This window comes from Pseudorca crassidens, chromosome 5, assembly GCF_039906515.1.
Source record: "Pseudorca crassidens isolate mPseCra1 chromosome 5, mPseCra1.hap1, whole genome shotgun sequence".
Lineage (NCBI taxonomy): Eukaryota > Metazoa > Chordata > Mammalia > Artiodactyla > Delphinidae > Pseudorca > Pseudorca crassidens.
This window is the reverse complement of record NC_090300.1, coordinates 55,429,962-55,445,019: the sequence shown is the minus strand read 5'-3', so window position 1 is coordinate 55,445,019 and position 15,058 is coordinate 55,429,962. Positions and strand designations below refer to the sequence as shown.

General features: G+C 41.7%; 1 protein-coding gene across 3 annotated transcripts in view; it reads right to left on the bottom strand.

The window, feature by feature from the left end:
- Window positions 1-15,058, bottom strand: part of FNDC3B (fibronectin type III domain containing 3B) — a 358,179-nt gene that overhangs the window by 99,143 nt on the left and 243,978 nt on the right. For all 3 annotated transcript variants that reach the window (XM_067738062.1, XM_067738064.1, XM_067738065.1), the window contains exons 7-8: window positions 12,079-12,137; window positions 4,007-4,158 (exon numbers count right to left, since the gene is read on the bottom strand). In XM_067738062.1, coding sequence (XP_067594163.1) covers window positions 4,007-4,158; window positions 12,079-12,137 — 211 coding nt within the window. The remainder of the gene's footprint in view (window positions 1-4,006; window positions 4,159-12,078; window positions 12,138-15,058) is intronic.

The following is a 15,058-nucleotide window of genomic DNA, read 5'->3' as shown; positions in this document are numbered from 1 at the left end:
CAGAAGCTGCAGAAGAACCTTGACTTAATCATGAGGAAACCACCAACATTCCAGAAAATACGTAATGTTCCCATTAAAAAAATTTTTAAAGGTGAGAGGGGTGTGTGTGGGCATAACTGTATTCTTCACAAATGTCAGTATCTTCCCAGCCACAAAAAAGAATGAAATTCTGCCATGTGTAAAAACACGGATGGACCTGGAGGGTATTGTGCTTAGTGAAATAAGTCAGACAAAGACAAACACTGTATGCTATCACTTATATGTGGTATCTGAAAAATAAAACAGACAAATGAATATAACAAAACAGAAACAGTCTCACAGATATAGAGAACAAACTAGTGGGTACCAGTGGGGAGAGCGAACTGGGGAGGGGCAAGATATGGGTAGGGGATTGAGAAGTACAAACTACTATGTATAAAGTAAATAAGCTATAAGGATGTAATGCACAGCACAGGGAGTACAGCCAATATTTTATAATAACTTTATTTATATTTTTTAATTAATTAATTAATTTTTGACGGCGTTGGGTCTTTGTTGCTGCACGCGGGCTTCCTCTAGTTGCAGCAAGTGGGGGCTACTCTTCGTTGCGGGGCGCAGGTTCTCACTGCGGTGGCTTCTCTTGTTGAGGAGCATGGGCTCTAGGCGCGCGGGCTTCAGTAGCTGTAGCACGCGGGCTCAGTAGTTGTGGCATGTGGGCTCTAGAGCGCAGGCTCAGCGGCCATGGCACACGGGCTTAGCTGCTCCGCAGCATGTGGGATCTTCCCGGACTGGGGTTCAAACCCGTGTCCCCTGCATTGGCAGGCGGATTCTTAACTAGTGCGCCACCAGGGAAAGCCTACGATAACTTTAAATGGAGTGTAATCTATAAAAATTTTGAATCACTATGTAGCATACCTGAAACTAATACTGTATGTCAACTATATTTCAAATAAATAAATAAGATTTTAAAAGAAAAGCATTGGATAATTCCCAAACGATTTAATCACAGTGAGGCCGCCAAACACTGTTGCCCCCCAGTGTGCTGGAAGAGGAAGTACATAGAACTACCTTGATGAACGCCTCCCACAAATGTTAAACCTGCATCTGATCAAGCTCCAGAACTAACTGTCCATTTATAAGAAATATGGGGGAGGAAGATTAAGTTAAAGGATACCACAAATTCAGATTGGTAACAAAAGTGATTCACTTTTTGCAACTGATCAAGAATTTTTAAAAAGATGGGAGATACACCTGAAAACTATAATGTATGCCAACTATATGTCAATAAAAATTTTTTAAATTAAAATTTAAAATATAAAGTAGCTATTCCATTTCCAAAAAGGGAGACTATTCTAGATTTAAATAGATTTATGAGACCTAACAATCCCAGGCAATGAGTAAACTTCATTTGGAGTCCCAGAAGAAGAAATCAATATTAAAACACATTTTTGAGACAATTGGGAAAATCTGAATATGACCAAGGTATGAAATGATGCCAGGTATTATTGTCAGTTTTCCTAGATGTTAATGACATTGCAGTTATGTAAAAAAAATCTTATGTTGATCCATATTGAACTATGTAGGAGTAACTGATGTGTTATCTGTGAGTTGCTACCAAATGCTACAATAACAACAACAACAACAACAATAATAGTAATAAAGGGGATATGATGCAAATGTGGCAAGATCTTAATAATTGTTAAATCTGAGTGATGGTTATCTGGGGGTTCATTGTAGTATTTTCTCTATGTTTCTGTATGTTTGCAATTTAGCCATAATTTTTAAAAAATTTTAAACTTATTGCCCTGCTAGTGATATTTAACACTTTTGTTTTTGAAAAAGTATGTATACATGTCAGTTTTCATTATTAAAGCAGAAGATTGGGGAAAAAAAAGTCAGTGTCATAAAGGACAATGAAATACTGTGGAAGTGTTCCAAATTAAAGAAGGCTACAGAGACATGACAACTAACTGCTGTATCTGACCCTAGAATGGATCTTGTCCTACAAGGGGAAGAAAAATGCTACCGCAGACATTATTTCATCAACTGACGAAACTGGAATGTGGATGATAGATTGGATAAAAGTATGGTATTGATGTAAAGTCATGAAGTAATGGCATTGTAGCTATTTAAAAAAATATCTTAGGAAACACACTTCAGTATTTAGCAGTAAAGGACCATGATGTATAAAACTAATAGGAAAAAATACAGATTAAGAGGAGAGAAAAGGCAAGAGAGAAAATCAAATAGTAAAGCAAATAGGGTAAAAAGTTAATAATATGTGAATCTGGGTAAAGCATAAAATAAGGAGATAAAAAATAAAGAGATAAAAAATAAAGAGATATTCCTTGATCTCTTTATTTTTGCAACATTTATAAGTTTGAAATTATTCAAATAAAAATACTTTTTTAAAGTTGCAAACTGGAGGCCAATGTCCACACCCTGCATGTGCAGTTCTGTTGTTTGACTTGCAGTTTATCTTTGAAGTTTTTTGAATTTGCTGAATCAGTTTAACATTAGGAAGGTTTACATAATAATTCAGATTTTTAGCATTTCCTTTAAAAAAAATTCCAAGGAATCAGCAAATCTAGGCCTACATTCCCTTATGCAACAACTTACTTTAGGTGACTGGCAGCTGCTCCTTTATCGATGAAGACAGGAGTGTTCCCGTTCACCGTTCACCTCATTCCCAAGCTTCGTACTTTCTCACTTATGTTACCTGCCTGCCTCACTGGGCACTTGGGACTCTAGCTCCTGCCACCAATGACCATCATGCATTGACAGAATCTAACTGTTTCTTGGTGGGCTGGGGGAAATGGTGCTCTATATTTTGCTAAGGTCACTACCAATTCTGACTTTTCAAAATAGAACCCAATGGTTGTGAGCCAGAGCAAGGGGTTAGGACTACATTCTAAGCACAGTGATAAAGCACTGCAGTGTTCTCACAGGGGGGAGGCTTGTCCTGACTTCTGTTTTTGCAGCGTGGAGGCTGGATGGGAGGAGAGCAAGAGTGGATGCTGGAGGAGCCTGAGGAGACTCTTGTAGGAGTCCAGGAAGAGAGGACAGAGCCCTACGTGGCGGCAACAGGAGAGAGTGACTAAAGGGCTTCCCTCTGTCTGTCTCTCTTTCCCCCTTTTCTTTGTCCAGAAAAAGACAAGTCCCTGGAGCAAGTTAAGAATTAGAAATGGGGCTAGGGAGATGCGAGGTCTGCAGCAGGGAAACAGAAGAGAAAAGTAGCTTCTCTGGCAGAGGAAGAGGTGGGCTTTCTGTGACCATGTTACACTGGGTTTGGGCAGTAGTTCCCAGGGCCAGTCACAGAGAGGTCAAACAAGTAGTTAGAACAAGATGGCCTCTGATTTCCGACTCTGCAAATCTGAGCAGTGCCAGCAACTACAAAAGAGAAAAGATTTGACCCTAAAAATTTTTTATCACATCTAGAACACAGCTATAAATCACTTAAATCACTTAAATGGTTAATATGGTTAAATGGTTAATATCTTCCATAAAGTGGAAGGGGATAATCCCTTATTCGGTGTGCTAAACTTTTGACGATTTAAGATAGCCTCCGAATGAAAAGCTTTACTGCACACTGGAAAACTACTGTAGAGGATAAGAAGGAGGGTGAAATGGAAACATCGTAGAATTTTGAAAAACAAGACTAGCACAAGGTCTGAGCCTAAAAAGAGGTGATCATAGAAGTGCGTGATATATGTAAAAACTAAGAGGCATGCTCACTTTTTGCTCTGACAACATTAATGGAAACTTTTCTTTAGTACTACACTGGCAAGCTAACATAACCAAGTGACATATTTGACCAACACCAAATAGCTGTATAAAAGTCATTTCTGATTAGCAATTACCCTGCACAAAGTTAACTCTTGACATTACAATTATCACTAATTCTTAAAAAGAACTATTTAAAGGAAAATTTGCAAAGCCACTAAATTTTTCCTTTGTTTTTTCTTCTCCTTAGTGACAGCAATTTCACGTTTGGCAGCTGAGAAAAACACATGGAAATATACGCTACCTGTAAATTATCTTGTATTTTCCATCTCGTCCTTTGTCTGACAGAGCAACCTCGTAGCTGTAGGGGAAGGAAAGACCACTGTGGGGTCCACACGAAAGTCCAACAGGGGGAGCCCAGGACAACACAACCGTTCTTGCCTGAATATTAGAAACCTGAGGAAGAAAAACATGAATCAGACACTACACTTCTCCCCAGAACATTTTGTGATTATTAGTAGTAGCATTAAAATGGCTCAGATTTAACTCAAGAAAAATGAATTTATTTTTATTTACAAATTTACTTTAATTACCAAAAAGAACCCACCCATCCTATATGGCATTCTTTTGTCAAAGTCCTGATGTCCAAACTATAGCTCCTAAAACATCTGTCCTTATTATGCAAACTTATGTCCAAGTCTGATGCAATTCACACTTGGTCCTCCAGAAAGTAAAAATAATGTCACGTTTGAGAATTTTTCTAAAGGTAAAAAGTTGAACATCATATTTCAATAATCTCCATGATGGCCATCGCATTATGTGGAAGGAACCCACATCCACAGGTACTTTCCAGCGGCCTCCAAGCTTTGCTTGATGTCGAACTCTTCTGCAAAGCCGAGACCTTTCAAACCACGCTCCCCGAAGTCCTGCAGGTTCCTGGGAAAACCCAGTACGGGGGTGGGGGTGGGGGGTGGGGGGTGGAAACGGAACCATGGCCCAGGCTGACAGACGGCAGAAATATGTGTGGAGATGTTTGACCTCTCTAGGCTCTGCTTTTATCTTTTGCTTTAGCCTCCGCTCAAGGCTTCATTTGAACAAAGGAATCTGGGACTCTCAATGCCCCAACTTTTCCCTCTTATTTAGGGCTTCTCTGAAGCACGTTCTTACACTATCTCCCAGGCATACTCGGCAGGACTGAGCCCCAGCTGCCCGCAGCTGTAACCTGCTCATTAACAGACCCTGCACTGGCTTCTCCTCTGCAATCTCACGTCTCTACTCTAACCGTGCTTCCTGGGGCACCTCCCCACTTACACCATTTGCCTTCCAATCTTTGTTTCAGAGTCTGTTTCTGGAGAAACCTAATCTAATGCACGGTCTAATTCTTTAAAATAAATCTGTCAATGCATTTTAATGTTCTAATTTTCTAAAGTTTATTTTGTTGCTCTCTAGATATTGGCCTGGATAACATTAAAACAAAATGAGAGTTAAAACATACATTAAAGCTTAACGTTCATACAAGACTTTATAGCTGTAGATTAGAGTAGGCTGTGGACGGAGATGTCTAAACTACTAAGTCTCTATCTTTTTTTCTTCTATTTTTGTCACTATCTGATCTAAATAAAGGGTATTAAAATATAAGATAATTTAAAAGCATGAATAATAAATATGGAAATGAATACTGAGTTTCCCTTTTCAGTCTATCACGCATTCCATTTTGAGCAGAGGTCCCTCCATATCATCTCTGTTCCAAATAGATACAGCATCATTATATATTTAACCAATTATTTAGTCAAACTCCTACTCATCCTTCAAGACCCTAGGCTGGCCTCACTACCCCCAAGTAGCCTTCCCTGAAATATCCTATCATCTCTCTGTTCCACAGCACCTTGCTGCTATCTCTTCTACTCATTGCTAATCATGTTAATAGCATTTGCCTACCTTCCCCACTGGACCGTGGGACTCCCTAAGGAGAAGGCCTAAGTCATATTCAACTGTGACTAGTGGCTGCTTAGTAAATGTTGAATGAAAAATAAAAATCAAAGGGAATAAGACAGTCTGAGTTTCTGATACAGGTAACAACAGTGGATGGCAGACCAGCATTAAGCATCTTTAAAAAAAACCTGGAGAGACACTGTTACAGAATTGAACTCGACCCTTCTTGCTATGGCTCCAGACTAGCAGCAACTCTCCTGCCTGCTCCTCCTGTGACGGCTGTGACCCGCCCTTCAGCATGCCGTCCCCTCTCACGCCCCTGAGACTTAGCTCTGGACTTTCCCACTTTCCTGCCTTTAACAAACTTCCTTTAGACCCAGTTCAAATGTTGCCTTTGCTTATTCATTTAATCATCATAGCTTAACTTGTGAGGGGCTGTGGACACAAAGATGATTAAGGTATGACCTCTGCCTGATGAAGAGATGCGTGAGGGGCCTCACGGCAGATACACTGAGCACAGAGGGGCCCATGGCAGCTTGAGGCCAATTCAGGAAAAGTTTCTGTACGGTGCTGCCTGACTCCCTGCTCAGGATCAGCAACTGTTTTCTTTGTGCTCCAACCACATTGAGCGGGCACCTATATTTGACACTCATTTCATTATCCTCCGCTTTACCTGGTTATCTGTGTGTTGTTCCCCTGATTAGATTTTAAGGCAGCGTTTCTACCACATACACCATTGTATTTGCTGAATTCCTTCACACACCATTAATGAGTAATCTTGAGATACTGGATATTATATTTGATTTTTAACTTAAAACAAGGTATTTTGCTATGAAGAGTTCAGTTTATAATTTAAAAAGATGCTGATTAGGTACAGAGGAACATTCAACTGAGGTGGTAAGTGGCCCAATTCCAAGAGCACAGTATGTAGTAACACTGATTCCATGAATGGTGGTGTGAAATTAACACCACTTCTCAAAATAGCTCAGTCAAATGCTAGCACTTTAGATACTGAACAGGTATCCATAAATTCACATCCTTTTAAACTCTACTTTTTTCATCAGCTATTAAGAATTTACTCCTAAGAGTTCTTATCACAAGAAGAAAATTTTTTCTTTTTTTCTTTCTTTATATTGCATCTATATGAGATGACGGATGTTAGCTGCACCTGTCGTGATAATCATTTTATGATATACGTAAATCAAACCAAAAAAGAAAAGAATTTACTGTCTTTCCTTTAGGACTTGGTTAAATTATTACTTAACTCAACAGTGATGTACAACACCTGAAGCATCAACTAAACTAACGCTCACCTTTCCCCGAGGTTCCCTGAGCAAGCCTTAGGAAGGCCAACTGTCATGTGAACACAGACCTCTGTGCAAGTGCATCCTTCCCATCAGCCAGCCTATCAGAAGTGCACCTGGAGAACTCAGCACCATTTTCAAAGGACGGCGGCTTCTGGGAATTCTTTCCTGGATCTGAGCAGCCTGCCTCCTAGACTACTACCAGAGTTGAGAGACTCGTTCCCTCCTGTGCTCCCCCCTCCCTCCCTCTCACTGACTCCTGGGCCTCAGGTTTCCTTTCTTCAGGCATTGGAATCCTGAGAGAAAGAGTGCTTTGTCTCTGTTAGAACTTGGAACTCACTCCCACTCCAAGGTTGATGCCAGGAAATTACACGGTGCCTTTCAAGAGAGTGTCATGTAAAGGGGAATCCTCAGCAGTAGATGCCTTTACTCCAAGCATCCAGGGAGGTGATAACTTTAATGAGAGATTCAGAACTCTGGGAACTAGGCTGGGTTCAAGCCTACTGCAGAGCAACAGCATTCGTACACAAGCTTCACCTTCATTCATTCAGTCTCTCTCTCTCTGGTGAAACTTTCTCACCAGCGGTGACCACTGAACTGAAATGGGGCATGGCTAACCTGATCATCACAATGATTGTCATGGCTGTGATCCAAAAAAGGAAGTTTAGAAGCCATAAAACTAACTGACTTGCTGATGCTTAACGATTCTACCATAAACAGAAATCAATCTCCTTTGTAATGGTGATAAAAGTGGTGATTTTTAGTTACAAAGTTATTGGACAAGATCCAACGTGACATTTGTTTCAGCACTAGTGATATAAGAGTCTGCTGTGAAGGTTACTAGTGTTAAGTCTGCATAGAAATTACTTAAACTGCTTTGAAGTATCTTTGAAGGACTCATAAAACCATCTACTTCTAAACAATTACACACTGATTAGAAGTCATTTTTGTATTGATTAAATATAGATTTGAACGTGAGAACAGCTGCTAGTTAAAAGCATATACATATGCATACACATATTCGCAAATGATAAGACCGCATTATCTTGTACCTATTTCGTATGTAATCCTTAGCTCTCTTTCTCCTTTCCCCTTTCTCTCCTGTTCATCCCAGTATATTAATACTATTCTGTGAAATTTTACTTTCTTAGTTTTCAGACTATCTTATATGCAAATGATATTCATTATTTGGATCAAAAACACCATTTACTCTCATAAAGTTACTAAGTTGTTACTCTCGTGTTCAAAAATATTTCTATGCAAGTTAGTAGCTTCTAAATTTGGTCTTTGGATTTAACTATGTGGGAGGTCTGCTGATCCAATTTAGGGAGTATGTTAAGAAAATATTACCATAGAAATATTGGCTTCACTTCTGAAGTACCCATCATGAAAAATAATAACATAAAGGAAAATTTAAAAGGAAAAGGTCAAAGAGATCATTACTCCAAGAAATGGATGCTCAAATCCAGGAATTTCAGACTCATCTGCTACTAAAATTCCTTTAGTGCTAAGAACCTCAAATCTGTTTCCAGATCTACTGCTGTTTACGTTTCAAGGGATTGCTTCTTGCAGGGACAGTTGTTCTTCTTTTAGGTCAGTTTACTCACTTCTGGAACCAACAAATCAATTGTTTCTACAAGCTGAACATTAGCGGATAGAAACAATGCAGAACCACAATTCCAAGTTACATTTATTTACATCCTGAAAATAAACAGCCCAGTATGTGGGAGACTTCATCTAGCACCACCATCAGAGCAGATTAAACCACGTTAGGTTGGAGCTGGCTGGTACTAGCAGAGGTTAATCCGTAAACCACTTAGAATCATAATCAGCTTAGTTCTGTGGTACAGCAGTGGCTGTATGAGCACAGTCCCCAAGACACCTAATTGTTACAGTCTCGGGACAAAAACCTTGTATATTTGTACCCTGTTTTATTTAATGGCTAAGTATTTGGATATTTATAGTATCTGGGTTTCTGAAGAGTAAATGACTTGCTTAATTCAGGGTGCCCAAAGTTCTAGAAAGATGACTGGAATCTACAAGTCCTCAGTAATGTTTCTAACACCTAAAACAAACCATCCGTAAAACCTTGAAGAAAAATATATGTGTTTTATTTGGAGGTGTTACCAGGTGCAGCTGAAAGGAAAAAAAATTTAGAACAGCAATCCTTCAGACAATTGTGTGCCGAACTTTCTGCAGCTGTTTCTTTTCCTAGAAGGTGAACAGCCCCTCCTTCCCATTTCAGAGTATAGCAGGGAGTTTCACTTTTGCCTAATGATATGCTAAAAACTCTAGGAAAATACTCCATTCCAAGGACTCTATAAATAGCATACAATTTACTTTTCAGATAGTCCCACATGGTATTTATTATCCGACCTTTCAAAGGTAAGGAAACTGCGGCTCAGGGTCACAGAGCCAGTTAATGGCCACGCTGGGCTCCAACTCACAGGACCCTCCTCTGCGTGCTGCTGCCTCGCACTCTGGCTCCCAGCCGTGCCCACATCCCACCAGGCTGGCTGAGCCTCGTATGATGCTGGCCAGCCGTCAGGTATCTGTCTCACCTGGCAGAACCTCACTACAGCCACTGCAGGCTGCCACACATTTATTTACCAAGTACATGTTAAGGGCTCACAACGTGCCAAGGGCAGTGCTAGGTACTAGGAGCACAAAGATAAATAAGGCACAACCACGAGTAAGAGTTTCAGGCAGAGGGGGGAGGAGAGGAAAGAAGGGAGAATAATGGTGTGAAGAACTAACAGGGCTGGGGAGGATGGGAGGACTGTCATCCAGCAGAGAAGGTTTTTGTGGGGACCAGGGGTTGGTATGGTGGGCAGAGTAACGACCACCCCCAAGATGTCCGCATCCTAGTCCCTGGAACCTACAAGGTAAAAAGAGACTCTGCAGATGTGAGTAAGTGAAGGATCTTGTGAAGTAGGGACTGCCCTGGATTACCCGGGTGGGCCTGATGTAGTAACAAGTATGAGTAACGGGTCTTTGTAAGTAAAAGAGGGAGGCAGGAAAGTCAGAGAAGGAGATACGAGAATGGAAGGGGTCATGGGCCAAGGAATGCAGGTAGCCTCTAGAAGCTGGAAAGGGCGAGAAAACAGATTTGCCCCCAGAGCCTCCAGACAGGAATGTAGCCCAGCCGATACCTGGATTTTAGCCAAGTGAGACTCATTTTGGACTTTCTGACCTCTCAGGTGACAATCTGACTATATTACACCTAACATCATGACTATTTATACAAAACCCTGTCTACCCTGCTCTAAAACCTGTGAAGAGTTAAGCATTTAATAAATGCTGAATCAGGAGGAAAGGACCAATACATATAAATGTTGCTTTTATCTTTCTAGAGCCACATGATCCTCAGAAACAGACTTTATCACTTTTGCAGTAAAGAAATGATCAGGTATAACTCAAGAAAAACACCGTGTGTGTGTACACGGGACAGAGACCAGATGATGAAGTTGTCTGACTACATCCCAGACAGTCAACGAACCTGCTGCTCTGCCTTCTCACGCCGACTATGACTTCCGTGTGTCCCTCATGGGTTCTTCTTTCTGCTGCACTGTAAATGTAAGCCTGTTTCATGATTCTGCCCTCAAGCCTTCTCTAAGCTCTCCCTGTGCTCTACCCCATCCCCAAAGCTATCATACACTCCTACGATTCCAATGGTCACTCCGATGCACGTGCTCTCCCCAGGTATATCTTGTTGCCCTCTCTCCACGGCACTGATCTATCAGGCACACTCAACCACCCACTTATTCGTCTTCCTGGATACCCTGCTAGTAAAACAAATTCCACATGTCTAAGAATGGCACTGAAGATACCGAGAGGACACAGACACAAACCTATTCTAGAGGAACTCACAGATTACCGGGAAAGACACAAACACAAGTAAATGGAGTACAATGTATTAAATACACGCAGAGCACAGTGAAGCTGTGGTACCACATGTAGTACCAGTGGTACCAAATGCCGTGGGGAGTATCCCAGTTGATGGGACAGAAATCAGGGCAGCCTGCCCAGAGGAAGCAACTCCTGAAAGGCGTCATCTGAGCCTGAAAGCCCAGTTAACCCATGACACCTGATAGGCTGTAATGCCTGACTGATTTCGCTCTAGAATGGCTTTAGTATCCATCCTCTCCTTGCCACATCTGATGCCACCGCCCTAACTCTGATTCCCACAGCCTCTCGCCAGCCCTACAATAACAGATGCCAGACGCTTGTCTCCCTGGGTCCATGCCCTTCTCACTGCAATGCACCTGCCGGCTGTTTGATCCTCCTGAAAGTACAGTCCTGATTATAAGAAACATAACTTCTTTGCTTATAAACTCTCAGTGGCAACCCACTCCTTACCGGATCAAGTGCAGACTCCCCAGCCCAGCATCAAACACCCTACGCTTCTGCAAGTGCCCTACTGCGCCTGTAGTCCAGCAACACCTCATGGTTTTAGGTTTAGTCAAACTCAACTATGTGCCCCGAGACATGTTTGGACCCTTCTGTTAAAAGGCCTCAGTATTTGAAACACATGAAGAATCAAGGTTTTCCAATTTAGCTAGAAAACACTCCAAAGAACTTTGGCTCTCTAAACTCAGATGAAAGCCTGAATCAACATTCTGAATTTTTCACTTGAATTTCAAAGCATTTGGCAAAATCAAACTTAAAACCTCACAATATCACTACTCCCACCAACATTTTTCCTTGCCATTATGCTTTGGACTTATTTTACTCAGCTAATATTTACGTACCTTTTTGAAATTTACCTGGAAAAATACTTTGAATTACTGAGGTTTTCAAAAATTATTATTATTACATTTACAAAGGTAAAGGGAAATTACCAAAAGAAAACTGTTCTGTAGCCTTAGCGGGTGGGGGAAGGGGTACTCCCGGAAATCGGGATGAATACCTAATTGCATCCCGAATATCTAAATGAAGAAGACATTTTGGTGGATGATGACTAAACAGAAGACTGCTGTTTTACATTTTCATGCTCCGTTAATAACAACACTATTTCACAGTTTGTGAGTAATCCGCAATGGAAAGGGGCCCTTTTGCTTACCTACTGTGTGGTAAAAGAAAAGCATGTTTGAAATACTTAAAAAAGCGCCATTTACGCTGAGAAATCCAGAAGACATACCTGTGGCTTCTCTATTCCCGAAAGAATGTCTTGCACCCTCTTTACTTCCAACTCATACTCTGCGTGGCAAAAAGAGGAAAAAAGAAAAACAGTTAATGCCATTAGAAGTCAGTAAGGTTGTCAAGTTCCTTTCCCAAGCCTTTAACAAGGGTTATCATGAAGTCAGTTGCCTGTTACCATGAACTTTTGGTACCACAAACATGATAATGAAAATCAGGAATGAGGATGTCTTTGGGGTTGGGATTTCACTGTGGTTGTGTTAACTTGCCACTATTATTGGTTTACATAGTCACAACGCTGACCAGATTAACACTGAACTCTACCTAATAATTCAACAGGCAACAGGGAACAGAGAACCCTAAGGAGGAGACAGGGGAGACCAGTGCAACTGAGAGAAGCTGAGAGCAATGAAGAGATGAGGTTGAAGACAGAGGCCGGTTCATGAAGGGCTGTGAGTTCAGATTTTTTAATTCAAGTTTTATTCTAAGTTTGATGAGCAACCACTAGAGTGTTAAGTGGAGGGACTGACATACTATTGAGTTTGAAAAGATCTGTTTGGTGTCTGCATGAATAATGGATATATGGAAGCTAAGAGTGGCAGCAGAAAGACCAGTCAGCACATTGCTACACTGGCCCAGGTGAAGGATGGAGCTAGCCGGCCGGGGCCGGGGGTGGTAGTAAAGATGCTAAAAATAGGTCTGGTTTTGGAGGTATAGGTGCTGAAGGGTTGGATATGATGGACATGGACGAGGGAATGAGAAGAATCAAGGCTAATTCCTCGTTTGGGGCTTAATCAACTGAAAGGATGGTGGTGTTTTTTAGTAAGATGGGGAGATGGGCAAGTTTTGGGGTGCAGCAAGAATTGTTTTTGAGATGAAACAGGAAAAGTACTTGGAGCAGGGAGCATGGGGTGGGAAGGATGTGTAAAAGTAGGATAAATTTAATCTGTTTTGCTAAAAGAAACGTTTGACTTTCACGACCTGCTTGATGGAGTCTAATTTTGAGTCTACAGATCTATTTAACTGTTCAACCAGGTTATGAGCTATAAAGCTAGAGATATATGACTATCAAGACATGTCCTTGACCTCAAGATATTTCAAGTCGGGGGGGGGTGAGGGGGGGGAAGGAATGGAAGCAAACAGGAGATTACAAAGTGACAGGCGCTGTGGTAAAGGCCCTCTAAGAGAGACCGCTCTAGAAGCTTCCTAGGAACCAACACCCAGCTGAGTCCTGCGGGCAAGCAGGCATTGGGAGGTGAAGGCGGAAGTGGACTAGGGGTGAGAGCAGGTTAGTAAGCCCAGCTCTTCACAGGCCGTTTATTCACAATGTTCAGGTCTAATTTCCAAGAATCCTACCTCAGCCCTCACCCCCTTGTCCCGGCTTCCCTCCCGTCATCGTCGTACCCTACTTAGCTCCTTCCCAGCAGTCATCAGAACTGGACATTAATTCTCCTGTCTAACTGTTCACTCGTTTATTATTTTTCTTTCCTACTAAAATGTAAGCTTCAGGAAGGCAGAGACACTAGAGGTCCAGAGCAGATATATTTTCTGTCAATAACCAGATAGTAAATATTTTAAATTTTGTGGGTCACGCAGAGGCCTCTGTCACACAGTCTTCTTTGTTCCTCTAGCCACTTAAAAGTGTAAGCCCCAGCTTAGTGGGTGAGGGACACAAAAAAGAGGCCACAGGGCAGGCTGCAGCTCCTGGCCCTGCTTCAGGACGTGCTCACCACTCAGCCCAGAGCGCCTCGCACAGTTCCTGCAGACTCACAGCTCGATACCTACTTGTTGACTCAGTCAATAAACCAAGCATACGTAAAAAATAACAAGAACTTCTAGTTGGCTCCGCCCTGAACTTCAAAAGGATCGGTTCTTCATTCTTCCCCTCTGCATTCTGCTTAGTAGAAGCAGAATGTTTACTTTTATTTTGGTGAGAAAAAGAAAGGGGCTGGTGGCAATATCATATTTTTTAAAACTGCAACTAAAAGAAAACTCACATTCCAAAGACTTAATGTCCCAAGCTCATTTATAATCATGTATTCGTGTTAAGATACAGATAACGGACTATACTTGTAAGTCAAAACATAGCCTCACATTTTCCGGGAACTCCTACTAAGTCAACTGTAAATACTGTGTGTCTCAGAAGTTAGTTGTCAGTAAAAGACACATAAGCACAGTTGCAATAAATGAACTGGTTCACTTGTTAAAAACAATACTCTCTGAATCACTGGTTACTCCAGAGTTTGAAGCACCCTATGGTTTCAAACACTCACAGAGATACATTCAAACACTAGATACATTCAAACTGCTAGCTGAAGGAGGTCTTTATTGCCTTCTGCCATGACTGACATTTAAAGTGTCTCAGAAGGACAAGAAGCCAGACCCTATCCTTGGGGTAATAAAAGTTTAGACTAGAACAGAGATGATCGCCTATCCAACAAAGAAAGAAGAGAAGAATTGAAGAGCTCTCCAAAGGAAGAATCCTCCGGACCATTACCAGACATACGGCATGAAAGAAAGGGGAGTTAAAAAAAAAAAAATTTGAAGACCTCCTCCCCACAGCCAGCTTTCAAACACACACGGATGATAGAAGAAATGGTTATGCTTTTGACAGAAAAAGGAAAAATGGGAAAGGAGGTTGAATTAGAAGGTGGGGAGGATGGAATCTGCTTAAAACTGAAAAAAATGGGTTTTGGGTAAGAGCCAGACATACAAGTGAAAGGCTCTGACTGAAATTAAAAACAACTAAACAGGGCTTCCCTGGTGGCACAGTGGTTAAGAATCCGCCTGCCAATGCAGGGGACATGGGCTCGATCCCTGGTCCGGGAAGATCCCACATGCCGCAGAGCAACTAAGCCCGTGCGCCACAACTACTGAGCCTGCGCTCTACAGCCCGCGAGCCACAACTACTGAGCCCACGCGCCTAGAGCCCGTGCTCCGCAACAAGAGGAGCCACCGCAATGAGAAGCCCACACCACAAC